The 20,815-nt window shown below is 40.2% G+C and overlaps 1 protein-coding gene across 2 annotated transcripts in view; it reads right to left on the minus strand.

The window, feature by feature from the left end:
- Positions 1-17,335, minus strand: part of LOC111865810 (protein transport protein Sec23A) — a 57,929-nt gene extending 40,594 nt beyond the window's left edge. For both annotated transcript variants that reach the window (XM_023854147.2, XM_023854138.2), the window contains exons 1-6: positions 17,123-17,335; positions 16,831-16,979; positions 13,604-13,734; positions 12,351-12,437; positions 10,481-10,803; positions 4,742-4,886 (exon numbers count right to left, since the gene is read on the minus strand). In XM_023854147.2, coding sequence (XP_023709915.1) covers positions 4,742-4,886; positions 10,481-10,803; positions 12,351-12,437; positions 13,604-13,734; positions 16,831-16,978 — 834 coding nt within the window. In that variant the 5' untranslated portion in view covers position 16,979; positions 17,123-17,335. The remainder of the gene's footprint in view (positions 1-4,741; positions 4,887-10,480; positions 10,804-12,350; positions 12,438-13,603; positions 13,735-16,830; positions 16,980-17,122) is intronic.
- Positions 17,336-20,815: the final 3,480 nt, after the last annotated feature.

Genomic DNA, 20,815 nt, shown 5'->3' on the forward strand with positions numbered 1-20,815 from the left:
TCACTCCTGATGTTACTGCTGCATTGGATGGTCATATCCAGGCAAACCGATGGATCACTGTGGAAGAAATTAGTCTTCTGATGGGAATAAGTCACAGTTCCATATACGGCATTGTGACAAAACACCTGCTGTACCGCAAAATCTGCGCGAAGTGGGTTCCACATCAACTCACGGAGGAATCGAAGACTGAGAGAATGGCTACATCACTGGGTTACTTGCAACGATTTCATGAGGAAGAGTATGCTTTTCTGTCCTGTATTGCCACTGGGAACGAAACTTGGTGCCACCATTTTGAAGCCGAGAGCGAACAGCAGAGCCAACAGTGGAAACACGTGAATTCTCCACCACCGAAGAAATCCAAAGCCGCATACACAAGTTCTGGTAAAGTGATGATAACGTTCTTTGACTGCAATGGCCCTCTGCTTGTCAAATTTCTTGAGCATTGGGCCACAATCAGAGCACAACGCTATGAAGACTCTTTGCAGAAACTGAGATGTGCCATAAAGTCAAAACGCCCTGGAATGCTATTGAACAGCATAATCCTTCTTCATGATAATGCACACCCCCACGCTGCCAACTCTGTGAGGAATACGCTACAGAGATTTGGTTGGGAAGTGCTTCAACATCCCCCCTACAGCTCAGATCTCTCCCCATGTGATTTTCACATTTTGGAGACCTGAAGAGAGACACTAATTGGACATTGGTTTGCATCGGATGAAGACGTGTGTGGCTGGTTAACGATGTGGTTCCGTAGACAGCCCACAAGCTTTTTCAAGGATGGGATTGACCGTCTTATCTCCCAGTGGGATAAATGTACGAGTATTAACAGTTTTGGAGATTACTTTTGAGGTAAGAAATGTTCTTTAACCTTTAATGGCTGAATGTTATATATATATTGTAGAGTGTTTAGACACTGAAGACGCAGTTCGGATTGTTTATTGGTTTATTTAACAACCTACCAGTCTTGGCTACAATTAATTATAACAGGGTTGCGGGGTTTCACACTTTATAACCCTATTCGCAATAATCCCTTCATACTGTTGTGGGGTTTCACACTTTATAACTCTATTTGCAATAATCTCTTCACTCTGTCCTCAGGAGTCTACACGTATTCACAGTACGGGAGCTATACAAGTGTCACAGTATCACACACTCCCAATTATTACTCACTTATCACCTCAACTTGTAGGCTGCTGCCTTGAGAACTTGTTCACTGCTGACTGGAGAACTGTCTTCGGCCGCTGATACACTTTAACTTGTTCACTGCTGATTGGAGAACTCACTTTGGCAGACACTTTTTAACTTGTTCACTGCTGACTTGAGAACTTTGGCGGCTGTGTAGTTCCCTTATATAGTCGCAGGGCCCGGCTGTTACGCAATGGGTACCGCTGTTGCCTGTTACCCGTGTCACAGCTGCATTGCGTGTTATGTCACTGCGGGGAGAGGGGCGGGGTGTTGACTCGCCTATTATCATAGTGACGAGAGCACTACGATGCCGCCGCGTACCGCTGGGGAGGGGGGGGGTTCTCTGTTGCACAACATGTCACACTGCTTCCTCCTTAAGGATGTTCGTCCCGAATAGCCTAACGGTGCACCCCGTTCCTTTGCTTTGGAGGCTGTTCTTGCAGCATCTGTTCTCCGGCCGTTACAATATATATATATATATTGCAAGGTGTTTTGCTACTGAAGATAATGTTTGGATTTTTAATTGGTTTATTTAACAACCTACAAGTCGTAGCTACAATTAGTTATGACACTATTGCGGGTTTACACAATTTACAAACCATACGCACTATTCTATTCACTCTATCCTCAGTAATCTTCACATATTTATAAGGCAGGAGCTATACAAGTCTCTGTGAATTACACACTCCTACAGCACACATAAAATCTTGAAGTCACACAACAAGGCTTCACTGGCTGACTTCTCAGTTATCACACGCTATAAAATCTTCTAACTATGCATTTGGTTCTTCTTTCCGCAACTGGTGCTATATTTCAACTGACTGCATAGGCATTCCAGTTCTCTTATAAACCCTCAGCCAGACAGCGGAAAATGTGCCTTGCTTCGCTGTTGTGTAATCGCCGTGTTTACAGGCGTTGCTGGGCAACGCTGTCGAGAGTTGTTTATTGCTGTGTACTAACTGCAGTATCCCCTGTTATGTCACTGTGGGAAGTGCTGTTATGTTACCGCAGCAATGGTTGCCTGACACAGCTGCTCTTCTGTTACGTCACCACGGAGGAGGGGGTGTTTACCGAGCGTTGCGTAATGATGGAAGGAGTGGGGGTATGTGACGCCACTCGCGAGACCGCAGAGTTCATGTGACCCCTACTTCCTGTTGCGCCATCCACATCACAATATATACATATATGTATATATAAGCAGCACCCCGTGTTCGCCGAATGTTATATTTATGTGCGGCAGGACACGTGCTCTCTTTGGGAGTGCTGAGTTTGATCTTGGGTTTGAAACCAAAACAAACCCATGTAAGGTCATGTCAGTGGTTCATTCCCTAGCTCTAACAATGAAATCGTTTATCATGGTACTGGTTTCGATACTACTTACGTTTAGATATGCCTGTTTATGACCTGGTCAACCAAAAATAGCCCATCTCTGTTTTGATAACTGATGAGGAAATATTCACCACTGCTTGCAGATGAGTGATTCCAGAGCTTTCAAGGGTTGGTTTTCAGTGGCGAATTATCAGTTAGGAAGTCAGTGTTGGACTGTCTAATATTTCTTTATCAGTTAAAAAGTCAGTGTCATATATTTCTTTGTATATCATTTTTATTTTGTGTCTTGGAAGAGGTATAAACCTACTGAGCCAGTATTAATTTCTAAGTAAAAGGCAGCTTCGCCACTGTGACTTTCAGTATCAGTGTCAGACTGGCACTCTTCTCAACTTGTATTATAATTACTTTGCATCACTATTTTGCGAGTATTACTAACAGGTGAGAGTGTCCCTTCATCAATCAACATAATTTATTCAATTTTGCTGGAAACCCCCCTCCCCCAAGATGATTCTTCAATCGCACAAGGCAAATATCAGGGTCAGTGGCATTTCTCGGGGGAGGCCAAGGTTATCTGGGGCCCAACTGAGTCAAATGCAGGTGAAACATTCACAACACTGGCCAACCAAAAGGAAACAAAGAATCTGTCATGTGTGTTCGCTAATTAAGAAAAGCAGGAGTACAATTTTCTATTGCAAAGTGTAATGTGCTGTGTGTCGTGGACTGCTTTGAGAAGTGGCATGCGCGACAGAGTGTGAGGTATCATAAACTGTGAAGTGACGCAGTTCAAACTCGCATACAGTCTGAACAAAATATTATTGTATATAGTGTGATTATATTTACATTATATCACCAAGTCTCAAAGTTGGAAAAAAAACTACAGGTAAGTCTTCTGGAATTTTATAACATAATAAAGATTATACTTTGCATTTCATGACAAAATAATCAGAGTTCATTTTTGTTTGCAAAAATTGCTCTTTTGTGTATATGTAGAAAATTTTATTGTCTTTCAGGTTGTTTTTAGTTCGTATTTCTACGTTGCATAGAACGGAAAATATGTACTTTTTTCTGAAAGTTTGCAATGTTAATTAATTAGGGTGATTTAAATTCTGGCCACAGAGGGCTACCAGCAATTGAAAAGTCCATACGTTAAAGGTTAATATGTTTTGGCTTCTGACCCATTTTCATTTGACTGCCCCTCATACTATTCAAAAGAATGTGGGTTTATATCAACAGTACCTACGGATCTCTAAACTAAAAAGAAAAAGAAATAGAAAATATTTATCCATGTAGTGATAACCGATCACCTAAAGACTCTCAAAGACTGATGTATATCAAATACACCTAACAGTGGACGATATCAAACATAACTGAGATGTAATAAATCAACCATTGTCACTGTTACAAGGGTAAGTCAATAAGTAAGTTACAAATGGATATAGAGCTTAAACTAATAAGAGTACTGATTTTAAAAGTGCTTTTATATCTCAACATAATCTCTGTGTAAATTGAGGCACTTGTCCCATCATTTCACAAGCCCCTGAAAACCAGCAGCATAAAATTCTTTGGGTTGCTGTCGGAACCAGGCGATGACTTCCCTTTCTACAGCTTCATCGTCGGGAAAACGTTCAGCTGAAAGATGATGTTTATGAGGGCCAAACAAATTGAAGTCGCTTACAGCAAGGTCGGGGCTATATGGAGGATGCTCGAGGACTTCCCACTTGAAATTTCGCAGCGTCTCAGTTGTCTTGTTGGCAGTATGGGGATGCGCATTGTCATGCAAGAGCAACATGCCTGGTTCCAACAACAGCCCAAAGAATTTTATGCTGCTGGTTTTCAGGGGCTTGTGAAACAATGGGACAAGTGCCTCAATTTACACAGAGATTATGTTGAGATATAAAAGCACTTTTAAAATCAGTACTCTTATTAGNTTTTACATTCTATATCCATTTGTAACTTACTTATTGACTTACCTATGTATAATAAACCAGAAGGTTGTGGCATTCTATGAAAAAAAGTCATATCAGTAGAAAATCAACTTCACAGATCATAATGCAAGTATTATTTACCATCAGAATATTGGTTTCAGAAACAGGAGCCAAGCAAAGAGAAACCTACAAAGAATAAAATCATAGATTGAAGAAAATTGTCTGTATACAAATATAAGACAAGAAATAGTAATATAAAAGCCTCATATGTACTCTAATTGAATGTAATTAGCTTTACTTGCCTCCAGCAAACCTACAGCAATGGATAAAGCAACACCTGTAGACCGGAGTGAACGTTTACCCTGGGCTACAGGCCAAGGGTCACGCTGCAGCTCCCCAAGTAAATCAGTGAGGTTCATGTCACATATGTTAACTGGCTGCAGAAATCTGAAAGCAGAACATGTCAAATCTGTTTATACAGTTTGTTTGCATGTATTTCTGACTTTGAAACCACAACTATGACATCATTTGTATAGAACATCCAAAATTAAAATGTAAATAAGAATGCACCACGAACAGCCAACATCTTAGTTCAGTTCAGCTTTCCTGCAACTGAGTGTCAGGGTAATCATAAGATTATAACTTCACATTCCTTCTATAAAATAAAACCATACTGATATTATGCAAAATTATGGTAATACAATGTTCTGATACAGCACTGGATGCACTTGTCGCAGGCAGTAGTAATTCTGTTGGTACATGGATCTGCTAATAGTAGTCTCTGTGTTGTGAGATGTCACAATTTTCATGAAAAATGTTTATTTAAAATATCACAACACCAGAATCTTGTATTTTTCATTGCTGGATGCATTGTTAACACTATTAAGCCGGGTTCAGACATGTTGCATATCCCTGTATCGTATAAGTGTGGACAATACCCCATATCATCCTTTCATTGCAAAATGTTGATATGGTGATACGCAATGGGCTGTTCGCTCGCTTGGCGGTCTTCTCCCGTCGCATCAAAGGGACAACACGCGTTGCAGTGGTGCCAGTCTGGACGTGCAGGCGGTTGCATCATGCTTTGCTTATCAGCTTCGCACAAAAGACAGTTGAAGTGTAGTCATCACTAGTGTGCGTTCTTGTATTTTTGATTCTCTGTTTATATTCTGAATGGAGTGGAGTTAGGAGAGCATTATATATTTAATTGGTGAATATAAGAAGAGGGACGTGACTTGGAATCCCCAAAACACAGAACATTACAATAAAACAAAAAAGCAGGACGCATGGGAGGTGATAGGAAAGGAACTGAACAGACTGACTGAAAATTTAAGTCCGCCAAAAGATGGGAACCATTGTATACTTCCCTGCTGGCATAGATTAGTGATATCCACAAACATCGTGATTTCTTTCTTCTTTCCTTTATAGCATAGTGAAGATAGATGTACATGGCAACTGCTACCGTCAGGTTGGGTGTAGTCATTGCTGATTGAAATCTGACTCAAAACTGAGATTCAGCTCGTCATTTCTTCCTTGCCTTCTTAGATAGAGAAATTTTGTCACATTGCATTGGTTGATATGCAATGGAGATACACAACAAGTATGGAGGCAAAAACTTTTTGCCGCGTTGCATCGGATGATATGCAACGGAGATATATGGGGATACGCAACAAGTCTGAACCCAGCTTTAAACATAACTGGATTGTGAATATGTGCAGACCCTACTGTATGCATACAAATAACATCACTTGGGTCAATACTTTATGGAACCAAGTGACTATTTCGATGCCCCCATGTACAAAATTCTATGCTTCATTCGAAGTGCAGGATTGCTGAGGGGATAATCAAAAGGGGAAGCAAAATAGATCACTGTAGGTCGCGGTGCAAGGGTCGAGAAGGCCCACCCCTTATACATTCATTCATTCATGCATACAAATAACATTTTTTTTGGGGGGGGGGGAAGGGGCAGTCATGGCCTAGTACACATACTATCCCAGAATTTTCCTTAAGGGACTGGGGGGGACCTCAGTCAAGATAGCTCATGTCCTCCCTGAGATCTGAATCAAGCATCTCCTAAATACGAGGGCTGGAACTTTAATAGTGGCAACACTGCTGTAGAGACGCCATGCAACGGAACCAAAAAAATGTCGCTTATACCACACATTAGTTACATACCTACCTTAATTCAGAGCAAATGGACTCTCCCTTCCCACATCATGTGCATGTGCAGTGATGAGAAGAACAGAGCCTCGTGTTAGCTGGCGGTCTAATGTAGTGTTTTCATGATGTTTCCGAAACAGGAACAACAGAGTTGGATAAACATTGAATGTGCCAGAGGTCATACAGCACGAAAGTGTCATCAAGGTCCTCAAGAGGCTTGTGGGAATCTGCATTGCCTTACAGAACAGTGGCAAGGTGGGTAAAAGCCTTCAACAAGGGACGCCAAAATGTGGCAGATATGCGTCAGCCAGGTTGTCCTAGTGTCAGTGAAGAAGAAGTGTATGCTCTTTCCGCGTTACTGGAGAGTGATCAACGCCATACAATTCATGACTGGCCCAAGAGACAGGATTAGCGCATATGATTATACTTCACATTCTGAAGGAATGCCTGGGCATCAGAAAAATTGCATCACAATGGGTTCCACATGATTTGACGGAAATGCAGAAATGGCTATGATACGACACTGCTTGTAACCACTTGGAGCGCTAAGGAGAGGCTTTCTTAGGCCGTATCATTATGGTGGATGAGACATGGGCCAAATTGTACAAGCCACAAATGAAACGCCAATCGAACGAATGGCGTCATTACAGGTCAACATAAAAATCAAAAGTTCGTCAGAACCCCAGCAATTTGAACATTATGGTGATTCTCGTGTATGACTGTGATGGTGTTATTCTAACACATACCGTTCCCCAACAGCAGACCGTTAATGCGCAGTATTACTGTTCATTTTTGGGACACAACCTGCGACCAGCTTTGAGAAAGAAGCGGCGACACTTTCTGCAGAACGCACCCTTCATTTTGCAGGACAATGCTCGGAAGCATGCAGCGCAAGCTGTGGCTGATTTGTTTGATCGATGGGGCTGGGAAGTGCTGTACCATCCACCATCCTCCCGGACTTAAGCCCTTGTGACTTTGACTTGATTCCTAAGATGAAGGAACCACTTCATGCTATTCGCTTTAGAACTGTTCCAGAGATTCTTCAGCCAGTAGACTGCTCCATTCGAACTATCAACACAATAGGTGCTGCTAAAGGTATCCTATGACTTCCACATTGCTGGCAATGGGTTGTACACAATGCTGGTGACTACACTGAAGGACAGTAAAACTTCAAAACATCTATTTTGTATCAGCTGTAAATAAATAGTTGCCACTATTAAAGTTCCAACCCTCATACAAGTCTGGAGCATTACCTTTGAGCAACCTGTGTGGTCAGATATTTGGAAAATAAATGCTTCAACAATGTCATGTACCTTCTGTATGAATACAATACATACAATACATTTCTTATCCAATAAGCAGTTAATTATACAGTTCATTCATTCATATTTCACACCTCCTAAAGACTAACCATAATTATTCTATTATGGCTCTACAGCCTTTTGTTGGACCTTGGCCGCTTTTTTAGTTTCTTAATCTACCCGGCTGGTAGGACTCCTTGGATGGGGAATCAGCCAGTTTCAATGCCTCTACATATGTAAAGAACAACACAAACACAGAATAAACACACACTGACATCCTTGCCTTGAGCTAGATACAAACCCATGACCCCAGTGTTTGGGTGGGCAAAGACAGTTCAGGCCTTAGACTGCTAAGCCACACTAATCATAACTACCAGTGGTAATTTTGCAGTTGTCAAAGTATGTCCATGAGTTAATTAATGATGCTATTTGAACTGTGGAGGTTTACAATACTGAATGAGATGAATACCATGAATGGTCAATGGATAAGGATATGGAAGGACACAGCCATAACTTATTTCAAAGTATCATCCTGCTAATCAGCTGGAGGTGAGTCTGTGCTTTATTTTTTGCAATATATTACAATTCTGACTCATTTTATCTAGTTCAAATTACACAATTACTCATTCAGCTATTAATGAAAAACAATTAACCAACATGCAGGTACAAATTCTTATGCAGTAGAATATGATGTACAAGAAAAGGGGTCTAAATTGCTTTCCTGAAACTTTGGACATATGTTACAGTAACTAAAATTATTGGCTCAGACAATAACACAAGTCTCCAAGTATAATTAGAATGATCAAGTCAAGGAGGATGAGGTGGGCAGCTCATGTAGCACGAATGGGGGAGACGAATGCGTATAGGATATTGGTGGGAAAGCCAGAAGGAAAGAGACCACAGAGAAGACCAAGGTGTAGGTGGGTGGACAATATTAGAATGGATCTTAGAGAGATAGGATAGGATGGGATGGATTGGATAAATCTGGCCCAGGATAGGGACCAGTGAAGGGCTCTTGTGAACACGGTGATGAACCTTCGGGTTCCATAAAATGCTGGGACATTCTTGAGTAGCTGCAGAATTGGCGGCTCCTCAAGAAGGGCTCAGCTCCATGAGTAAGTAAGTAAGTGTTTCAGATAGGTACTTCATATTAAACTGATAAGTGCAACAATCAACTATCACATCAGCATTCAATATGCATCTGACCACTTCTAACTAGTAGTTTCATGAATGATATTCTTGGTATTCCCTCACTATGCAACTAGCTCCAAAGTTATGTCTACTATATGGTTGAAAAAAAGGTATAGGTACATTGGCACAAGATATCTGTGAGTCAGGAAGACTGTTAGGTATTGTGATAACCTATGTTAACATATTGGCATAAAAGATTCTTCTTATCTCATATTGTTTAACATGAATAAGCAATGCACTAGGGATAATGAAACAAGTGTTGTTTAATATTCTTACTCTCAAATATGAGTAGTGTATTTAGTTGCTATAGTAAAATCCCTATCTGATGAAATCTCCAGATCAATGGCTTTAGCTAAACTAAAATGGAGCTGCAAAAATATGCCAAGAACTGTTCAGTTTCTTTAAGCACTTACTACTGCATACAATTATTAAAAATAATTTCTCTACATACACAGTTAAAAATGCTACTATAATTACTTAATTGATAATATCAAATTAATTTCTAAATCAATGGCATGAAATTAAGGTTTGAAGAACCTCTGTCAAGCATTAAAGCAACTGTAATGCCACAAGGTGCAGGGCTTTGGGTCACGTTCAGTATGTGATGTCATCCACCTAAGATTATATTTGTGTGATTACAATTCCTGGCTAAGGAACCATGATTATACTAAACCAAGGCACAGATCAAAGTTTCAAAATAGCCATTCCATAGTATTGTGGGTTTGCAACATGGCCACTTAATGCCACTGGTGCTAGTTGCCTAGAATCAGTTGTGGCATGGGGTGCACACAGCTAGAATATCAGTGTACACTATGCAATTAGCTGTATCTATATTACAGTAACATACTTGTACTTAAACTACCCTGTATTTCTTGTCATACGTCATTCTTTAATGCTTCCTCTGTTTATTTCCTTGTACCCATATGTGAATATTACAATGGCTTATTTAGATGTTTTGGTAATACATTGACCACTCATGGTTTGGAAAATTCTCTGGGCCAGCTCTGGTCTGGTCCCAAGGGTGACAATTTAAGGGGTATGACCTGCAAACATTCAAGAATGTTGACAATAACTTACACTAAATGTATGTTATTCACTGAATATGAGATAATAATATATTTTTTAATATTGGGCTTTGGTTGAGTCCAAAAATATATATGCATGATTTCACTAAATGTGGGAACACTAAACTGGAATTTCACTGTATTTAGTGCTGTGCCACTACAACAGAAGACGTACGTAGGCTGAGGAATCAATGTCTCTAATTAGAGATTTCACTATCACCATTTTAAACAATGCATTTTCTACATCACACAGGCTCACAGACAGCATACAGTAGGTGTTCCTCCATTTATGAACCACACTGTAAAGTATGAAATGTAAATATACCTGTTAGCTGGTGGTAATGGTTGTCCTCCAGGACCTCGAGGCTGCTGTTGCTGGGGTGCACTGAATTTCCCAATTCCTAGCATATCTTGAATCTGTTTTGCTGTTAAATTTTTAGTCCCCCTAAAAACATAGCTTTTTGAACATCCTTCGCAACCCAACTCATGCACCTGTACCATTTTTCCAAATGTGATAAGTCCAATCAGAGCATTAGGAGGAAGCAGACTGAGGGACATTTGAAGAGAATCTTTCAATGCACCTAATTCCTCATCATCAATACATGTGTCGACAACTAAGAGGAAAACGGGTGGTAAACACTGTGCACGCTGCAAAAAAAAAAAAAAAAAAANCTCATTTTGGGAGTGCTGACAGTTTGATCTTCAGTTTGAAACCAAAACAAACCCATGTAAGGTCATGTCAGTGGTTCATTCTTAGCTCTGAACGATGAAATCGTTTATCACAGTACGGGTTTCGATACTATTTAAGTTTAGATATGACTGTTTATGACCTGTTCAGTCAAATAGAGCCCACCTTTGTTTTAAGAAGTGAGGAGTAAATATTCATCTATGCTCACAAATTAGTGCTTCAAGAGCTTTCAAGGAAGTGTGACATTTTCAAGGATTGGTTTTCAATAGCAAATTATCAGTTAGAAAGTCAGTTTCAGACTGTCAAACGTTTCTTTATATATCATTTTTATTTTGTGTCTCAAAAGAGGTATAAACCCATTGAGCCATATTACTTTATGACTAAAAGGCATCTTTGTCACTGTGACTTTCAGTATCACTGTTGGACTGGGACTCTTTTTGACTAGTATTATAATTATTTTGCATCACTATTTTGCAAGTATTACTAATAGGTGAGAGTGTCACTTTGTCAATCAACATAATTTATTCAATTTTGCTGGAAACCCCCCTCCCCCCAAGATGATTCTTCAATCGCACAAGGCGAATATCAGGGTCAGTGGCATTTCTTGGGGGAGGCCAAGGTTATCTGGGGCCCAACTGAGTCAACTGGAAGTGAAACATTCACAACACTGGCCAACCAAAGGGAAACAAAGAATTTGTCATGTGTGTTCGCTAATTAAGAAAAGCAGGAGCACCATTTTCTATTGCAAAAAGTGTAATGCTGTGCTGTGTGTCGCGGACTGCTTTGAGAAGTGGCACACGTGACAGGGTGTGAGGTATCATACACTGTGAAGTGACGCAGTTCAAACTCGCGTACAGTCTGAACAAAATATTACTGTATATAGTGTGATTATATTTACAATATCACCAAGTCTCAAAGTTGAAAAAAAAACTACAGGTAAGTCTTCTGGAATTTTATAACATAATAAAAATTATATTTTGCATTCCATGACAAAATAATCACAGTTAATTTTCGTTTGTAAAAATTTCTCTTTTGTGTATATGTAGAAAACTTTATTGTCTTTCAGGTTGTTTTTAGTTTGTATTTCTATGTTGCATAGAATGGAAAATATGTAGTTTCTTCTGAAACTCTGCAATGTTAAAGACTTAGGGCCATTTAAATTTTGGCTGCAGAGGACTGCCAGCAATTTAAAAGTCTGTACATTAAAGGTTAAACATGTTAATGTGCTCCTCCTAAATATTAGTGAACAGCTGCTAGGACGTAGGATCTTGCCCTCAATAAGTTAGCAGTCTCCAACATTTTGATAGTTACAAATATCAAGTGTAAACAATTTCATAATCAGCGATTTTCCTCATGAAATTCTTTTTATGTGTCTTCTTCTAAGTAAAAGCTATCTAGTTAGTTCATAAACATTTTCTCTGAGTCAGCCCAAACAAATATTGTATCAATATTACACATTAAGCCAACTTAAAGAATGAAGGAAAAAAAAGGATGTCACATTACTCACAGTGATGATATATTCAATAGTAGAAAGCATTGGCATCAGCTCAGCTGGTTGATGTTGTTCTGATATTGCAACATATTGTGGAGGAAACTGAAATGAAATAACACTTCAAATAACCAAAATCCTTACCAAATAAATACTTCTATTTGCATGTCATTCTCAGAAAAAAAAGGTGACAGAATATGTTACTTGAAATGGCAACAAATCAAGTCAATCTTCAAAATTACCCTAAAAATAAAGGGAAAACACTGAATTTGAAAATAATATGGTAAACATTGCGCTGTTGCAGAATTTTTTTCTTACTTCATTCATACCTGTAACTCAATTATATTGATATTTTGAGATATGCAAGCTTCTACATACAACAAAGTGTTTTAGGGCCACTTTCCTTCCTTATTGTGTATGGCCATCATCATCATCATCATCAGTAATCTGTTAAGACGACAGGTCCACAGTCTCTTTCAAAACAATTCCTCCACTTAATGCGATCTAGAGCTTTCTCCTTCAAATGACACTATCCTCTTCTGTCCCCAAGGTCATCCAGCATCTTCTTACGTCTTCTTGTCACTTCTATCCACCCATCTATCTTTCCTTCCATAACTTCTTTTAGAAGGCAGTTTCTGCGTAAAACATGACCAATCCAATTAGCCTTCCGTTTTCTTATTTTGTGTAGGATATTCCTCTGCTCACTGACTCTAATTAACACTTCTTCATTTCTCACATAATCGGTCTAACTGATCTCCATCCTTCTNAATATTTAAAACATTTCACATTCTCCAGTTGTTTTTGGTCTATCTTTATTGTGACTGGGGTTGGTTGTCTCGAAATTTTCATTACTTTTGTTTTTCCACATTCATTTCCATGCCATAGCACCTTCCGATTTCAATTAGTCTATCAATCATGCCCTGTAGCACAGTTTCTTCTTTAGCCATTAACACAAGGTCATCTGCATATTTAACAGTTTGAATAATTTGCCCTCCTACTTTGAAGTCTCCGAGCCCATCCACAGCTTCCTTGGCAAGGCATTTGCTGTACAAGTTGAACAGAACTGGTGATAAACAGCATCCTTGTCGAACTCCTCTTCCAATCTGCACACTTCCTGTCTCCCCTCTGTCCAGTCACACTCTAACTTTCTGATCCAGGTACAATTGTATGGCCATATGAACAATAAATTACATAAACAACTGAGCATCATAAAAGGAATACATTATATTACTACAAGTAGAAGGAACATACAATGATATACATATACTCACAGGATTCCTTTGTAAGCAAAAGTTGCAGACCCAGAGCTTGGCACGATAGTCTACCTGGCACAAAGGATTGAGAATTGCCCTACACGTATTCCGAGTGCAGGGGACCGGGTCATACTGAATGGGAGGCAAATCTGCAATTAAGTAGCATATCAATTCACTTTGAGAATCTAAGGCACAGTACTGCTTTCCTGGTAGTTGGAGTACTGACTCGCATGCAGTTTCCAGCATTATTAGCAATTTAACAGTAGATATTTTTAATGCTTTTAAAGAGGCTTCTCTACAAAAAGATCTTCGTTTTCATTTAAGCAATGCATATATTCAACCAAATCTCAGCACAAAGGTAATAACAGATTTCTTTTCTGTGAGCAGAAGTTACTGAATTTGATAACTTATATATAACTTTATATATATATAACTTATATAACTTTATAGGACACAGCTATGGTAATACCTATGGATCCAAAATTTGGAATACAAAAAAAAAGTGGGTGGGGGAGAAAAACTTAAACTGTAAATATGAAATTCTTGTGGAGTGTAGCAGGCTACACAAGGAAGCACCAACTAGGAAATACTAAAATTATGGCAGAGCTGAATATCTTTAATCTAAGGTAAAAGGTAAATAAAGGTGAATCTATGGTTGTAACAGGCCATGAAGGCCCACAGGGTTGTGAGATGTCAAGGTTCCCACATTTTCTCTACACAATCAGCTCACCGAAGGCGGTAAGGTTGTCAGCCTTACACACCAGCTGCCCTTTACCACCCAGGAAGATTCCTGGTACTCATTTCTGTTAGAGGCTGAGACGACCCCAGAACCACGGTGCAGACTGAAAGATTAGGTATACTGAAAAAAATCCACCTCATCGGGACTCAAACCCATGACCTTCCAGCTTGTAGCATTGTGCCTCAAAAGACTACATTACTGCATGCCTCTGTATCTTTAATCTAAAGAATAAACTTCTCATATCCACATCAAAATGGAAGTATCACATGCAATGAATGGAACACATGTGGATTCTGATAAATATTCTAACATCCAAGGGCTGGAACTTCAATAGTGGCAACACTGCTGTAGAGACGCCATGCAACAGAACCAAATGTCACTTACACCACATATTAGTTACACACCTACCTTACCTCAGAGCAAATGGACTCTCACTTCCCACATCACGCGCATGCGCAGTGACGAAAAGAACAGAGCCTCGTGTTAGCTGGCGGTCTAATGTTGTGTTGTCATGATGTTTTTGAAACAGGAACAACAGAGTTGGATAAACACTGAATGTGCCAGAGGCCATACAGCATGAAAGTGTCATCAAGGTCCTCAAGAGGCTTGCGGGAATCTGCATTGCCTTACAGAACAGTGGCAAGGTGGGTAAAAGCCTTCAACAAGGGATGCCAAAATGTGGCAGATATGCGTCGGCCAGGTCGTCCTAGTGTCAGTGAAGAAGAAGTGTGTGCTCTTTCCGCGTTACTGGAGAGTGATCAACGCCATACGATTCATGAGCAGGACCGAGAGACAGGATTAGCACATACGACTGTGCTTCACATTCTGAAGGAACGCCTGGGCATGAGAAAAATTGCATTACGATGGGTTCTGCATGATTTGACGGAAATGCAGAAATGGCAAGTGGTGGCTGATCTGTTCAATCTATGGGGCTGGAAAGTGCTGTACCATCCACCATACTCCCCGGACTTATGCCCTTGTGACTTCGACTTGATTCCTAAGATGAATGACCCATTTCATGGCATTCGCTTCAGAACTGTTCCAGAGATTCTTCAGACAGTAGACCACTCCATTTGAACTATCAACATAACAGGAGGTGCTAAAGGTATCCTACGACTTCCACATCGCTGGCAACAGGTTGTACACAATGCTGGTGACTACACTGAAGGACAGTAAAACTTTGAAACATGCACATCTATTTTGTATCAGTTGTAAATAAATAGTTGCCACTATTAAAGTTCCAACCCTCATACAACCCTAAAAGAAGAAGAAATACAGGATGACCACAGTCAACATGGAGGGACCAGCATACTCTTCAAGAGGATGAAACAGGCCACATAAGGCCTAATTCATGAAGATTATGATGACAATCTTCTGATTTGAACTACTTATACTTTCTACCAATTCATTCAGTTTCTAGGTGTTCTTGGTAAGAGGAATATGTGCTCGGACTACTTGACAGATTCAAACAGAGAAAGATATCGTGAACATACGGACAAACTTAGGTGATCATGTATTTGTGGGAGTATGAAGAAATATAAATATAAGATACATTACACTAATGAATTATACTGCACTATACTACTTTGAACTTGGCTGTTGATGTAACAAACAAGGCCAGGAAAACATTAAACATACAGTGATTACCATCATTCCTATAGACTTTTAGCTAAAAATAACGAGTTTTATGGAGTATGGACTTCATGAACTGGTCCATAAGATACACGGGGGCATTTCCAAGGCATGATCAGATATTTCCATCTCATCTTGATGCTTTATGGGCCAACAGCATAAGAGCAGCTGCTTGTGGAAAGAGAACTGTTCTACCTTCTAGAATAAGGGCCCCCATACACACACAGTCTGGCCTCCAATTCGGCCTGCACAGTTGAAGACGGCAAAACTGACGTGTGTGGTGCGGCCGGCCGGCCAGTCGTTTGGACTGTTGGCCTGTGGGAAACCTGTCAGTCCATCAGTTCTGCCTGCAGGACCGTAGCACGTGACGTGGTGACTCAACATTATAGGCTGGAAGACTGTGATTGTGGCAAGAAGCCTGCCACTTTATCTGCGCGTTTTGCCTGTAAGGTCGATCAGAAGGCCAAACTGTGTGTGTATGGGGGCCTAACTGACACTATAACTTTCTCAAAACAATATGTCACCAAACAAGCACCACCTCCCAATACCAAGGTTAGGTTTCGGTATAGCGCAATAGTCATGTGAACAAGAACATCTACCTAGTGCTGGGCAGTCATTTCCTCCTGACTATATGGACTCAAAAATAATTAAAAAAAAAACACACAAACTCCGTGGTTTTAGTCCGCACACGAACTATACCGACCAAGCGACCGCCGCTTGTCGGCGAAGTTAGTGCCAACTTTAGCGGATAAAGGGTGTTGCGTGGTCAGCGCAACGAATTCCCACGGTCGTTAATTTCGGTTTTCTAGACTGGAAAAGTCATTTAAGACCAGCATTTCTTTAAATAAATCTAATTATACCGAACATAACTGACCCGGTCTTTCCTTCAATGGTTGATACAGACAACCAAGTGGTACAACTAAACGCGTCGCATCTATTCGACTTGATGGCCAAACATTCCACGTAAAACGTACTCCATCACGGTCTTCATTCTGCTGGATGAATTCTTCGTATGTTGTCATCCTTGGAAAGAAAGGAAAATGAAGAACTATTACTTACAAAACGTGTGCAAAGCAGAACTTCAAAACCTTTAAGTGAATAAATAGAATACAAATTCACGAGACTGGACTTAAATAGAATAGAAAATACTGATGCAGGTTACTTACTTTTTGCTTAAATGCTTAATTATAAAACCACGAACAAAAACCGCTAAATACAACGTACAAAACACAAACTTACACACGTACGCTAATTATAAATTTCATTATTCAGGTACATTCGTCTTGCAACACTTCTAACCAACAATATTAATCTTTTACGGCAACGATCCACGTCATTCTTTTCCGGGTTTCCAATTAGATAAAATGCGACTATCGATAACGTCGATAATTTAGCATAACCTAGTTATACAACGAACCGATGTTCTCTGTGACAGTATGAGAATGACCCGTGGTATGTGAGGCTCGTCTGGAAGCGATAGCTGTTATTATGATCAATGTCTGGCATGCGTGATATGCGAAATTGTTGCAGCAAATCCAGAGGTATCATGGACCGTACTTCCGAACATACGATTTTAGTCACTTTTGTGAACAACCCCAGCTACAATGAATGATTTGGCCTAATATCATCCAAGCGTAACACGCATGTTTCAGAAAATTTTATTTATGTTGTGGGATTGTCGATGCTTGAAGTGACAACAACGTATTAAGTTTCTATAAATAAAACTCAGAACTCCCAACAGAACTCTTGCGATAATAGTCCTTGTGCAACATCCTCTCTGACGAGAAGATGAGTTTGTCTCTTATGAATATGCTTGGCTTTTCGTCAAGTGTATATTTTGCACATATAACATGTTACTGAAAATTCTTCCTTTTGCACTGCACACAAGTTCTCTGTTAGTATAGGCTTCACAAAGCACATCATGCCTAACTTACGTCTCTTATGCTACAACGGCAGCTTAGTCATTTGAACGGTCGTAAGCTTGACCACCACCATGTTTAAGCCACTTATATTTTCTATGTCTGGCTTCACCTTGTCCTATATCGCGAATATGTTCGTTACTATGATTTTGTATGACTTCTGCTCGTCACCTGCACAGTTTTGTCACATAATTGTATCCATACCGAAGGTCGAGAGCACCGGTGTGCAACTTGGAAAATTTCCAGTGGTGCCGAGAACCCTGTTTTGTAGGCGCTATATCCCAGCCATGGCAAGCATAAGTCATTGCTGATCTAATCATTGCCTTATGGAGGGTTGGTTTATTATTGGCGTAGGGTCTAAGAAATGTTCCGAAAGCCTTGGCTTCAGTCATTTCTATGTGAAGTCTCCATGTAACCTTCTTATTGAAGATTACACCCAGGTATTTTACATGATTGACAAAGGGGATATTCTGTCCGTTCAATGTAAGATGAGCCTCAGGGCGCCTAAGTCTATGAGAAAAGTAGGTTGTCTGAGTTTTATTTTCATTTGTTTTTTATCTGTTCTCAGTAGCACTGAGACCTCGCTACAGCTCTCTGAGAACATAACCCTCTTTGCGGTCTGTCGGATGTACCCTATACAGGTGTCTTCCTCAAGTCAAAGTCACATTGCGACTGACGGTCAGTCAGTCAGTCGGTCTTGGTCTCGAGCCTCATACATATTTATTACTGTTTGACAGTTACGGTCTTGTTTGTGTGGGGCGCCATCTCTAACGAGAGGACGGGTCTGTCTTTTGTATATGCTATTGGTCCTTGCCATTGCAATCTGTCTCGTGTCCGAGTCCCTTGGAACTCGCGACCATATTTTACTGTCTCAGTTTTGAGACTTCCCTTTTCGGCGCCTCCTACGACTCGCAGGGTTATGGTGGAGGTACTTGACCCCGACTCAACGCGGTTAAAGTGTCTTTCTAAGTCAAAAAGTCGCACTCCGACTGACGGCCGGTCAGTCAGTCAGTCTTGGTGTTGAGCCCCATCTGGGGTTAAGACCACATATTTATTACTGTTTGACACTTAGGTCTTGTTATTATGGGGCGCCCTCTCTGACGCGAGGACTTGTCTCTCTTTGTCACAGTCATTGTCTGCAGTAGTAAGTCATTTGTCATAATGTAAAGGATATTTACATTTTACATGTTAATAAATGTATATAAAATATATACATGACCTCTGTTAGTACAGACTCAGCACAATAGATAATGCCTTATTGCTAATAGCTTCCGCTACAACGGCAGTCTCTGTCAAAGTTAAAGTCACACTGTGACTAACGGTGTCAATAAGTCTTGGTGTCAAGTCACACGTGGGGATCACGACCAGATATGTATTACTGTTTGGCAGTTACGGTCTTGATTTTGTGGGGCGCCCTCTCTGACAAGAGAAAGGGTCTGTCTTCTGTATATGCTGCTGGAACTTGCCACCACAATTTTTCTCGGGTCCGAGTCCCTTGCGACTCGCGACTGTACTTTACTGTCTCGGAATTGAGACTTCCTTTTTCGTCGCCTCCCGGGAACAGTGGAAGTATCCGACACCGGCTCCACACGAGTCTTCCTTTTATATAACCTCGGGTCGGACTTATAAAAAAAAAGGTCCCTTGCCTAACGACGGACGCCTATTGTCACGTATTGTAGGCTCTACCTAGCAAAAGCTGTTTGCCCACCCGCTGCTTAACAGCGGATTGTTCTTAGCCTGCGATTGGCTAGCACTTCATTCGATGTGGGTGGATCCCACATATACGGGTGTGGAAAGTGCAAAGAAGCGGTCATTATCCCCCCTGAAAATTACCGAAATCGCGTTTTGAAGACAAATATAATATTCAGCTTGAATAGATTAATTTCCATACAATATATAATATGTATGTAGGAACTATGCTACCGTCAACACACAAATATTTCAGTTATTACATTATATCTTTATTACTGCAACATGTTTCGGTCATACATGACCATCATCAGGCAGGTATTCGTATAGCTATTGAAATACCGATACGGATCCTTATCGGTGCAAGGGTAGCATAGTTCCTACATATTATATATTGTCTTTGATCCACAACAGGATGCAATCTATGAAAATAATTTCCATACAAAATCATATTCTAACAAACAAATGCTGTATTCCTACTGGAGAGCTGGAAGGTACGTGCTAGATTATGCGTGTGGTTGGACTATCACACTCAGTATCAATTGTCAGAAAATTTAATACATTATTTTGTCCAACTGAACACACAAAAAGATAAAACTATACTTAATAAACAATATGAGAAATATTTAAGATGAGGACTTAATATCATGCATCTAAGTCAGTCTTGGATTTGTAGATAATGGTAAAACTTATATCACAAGAAATGAACATACCTATTAGTGAGCTGCTGTCCTGCTGACCCAAACTAAAACAATGTGGGATGTCTATGTATGAAGGGACAATCACTTGTTGAACTGTTTTATAATAATTAATATAGCTGTACAGTACACACAGATGTACATGAATTTAAAGAATTGAAGAAGAAAAATAGTGAACTCTGTAACCCCCTTGAACGTTGTATTGAAACGCAACACCGAACTAGAACTGTAGAACTGTCAACATCCGAGTTCAAGACATATTGAGACTGACGATGAGTCAGCCCACTCATTGTTATATAACCTAGAGCCGGACCTATAGGAAACATGTCACTGTCCGTATTATTGAAGAAGTTGCCTAGCATCGGCTGTTTACTCAGCCGTTGCTAGGCAGCTAGTAGTTTCTAGCTTGCAGTTTGCTAGCACGCGATCCACTGTGACTACTTCCAATAGTCGCATATTGATGTAGACCTTACATAGCAACGACTGTATATTCGCCGTTGTTATGCCATGGTTGCAATCTGTATTCACACCAGGACTGGTGTTGGTGTCAAAG

The sequence above is a fragment of the Cryptotermes secundus genome, unplaced genomic scaffold (genome assembly GCF_002891405.2).
Source record: "Cryptotermes secundus unplaced genomic scaffold, Csec_1.0 scaffold968, whole genome shotgun sequence".
In the NCBI taxonomy this organism is placed as follows: domain Eukaryota; kingdom Metazoa; phylum Arthropoda; class Insecta; order Blattodea; family Kalotermitidae; genus Cryptotermes; species Cryptotermes secundus.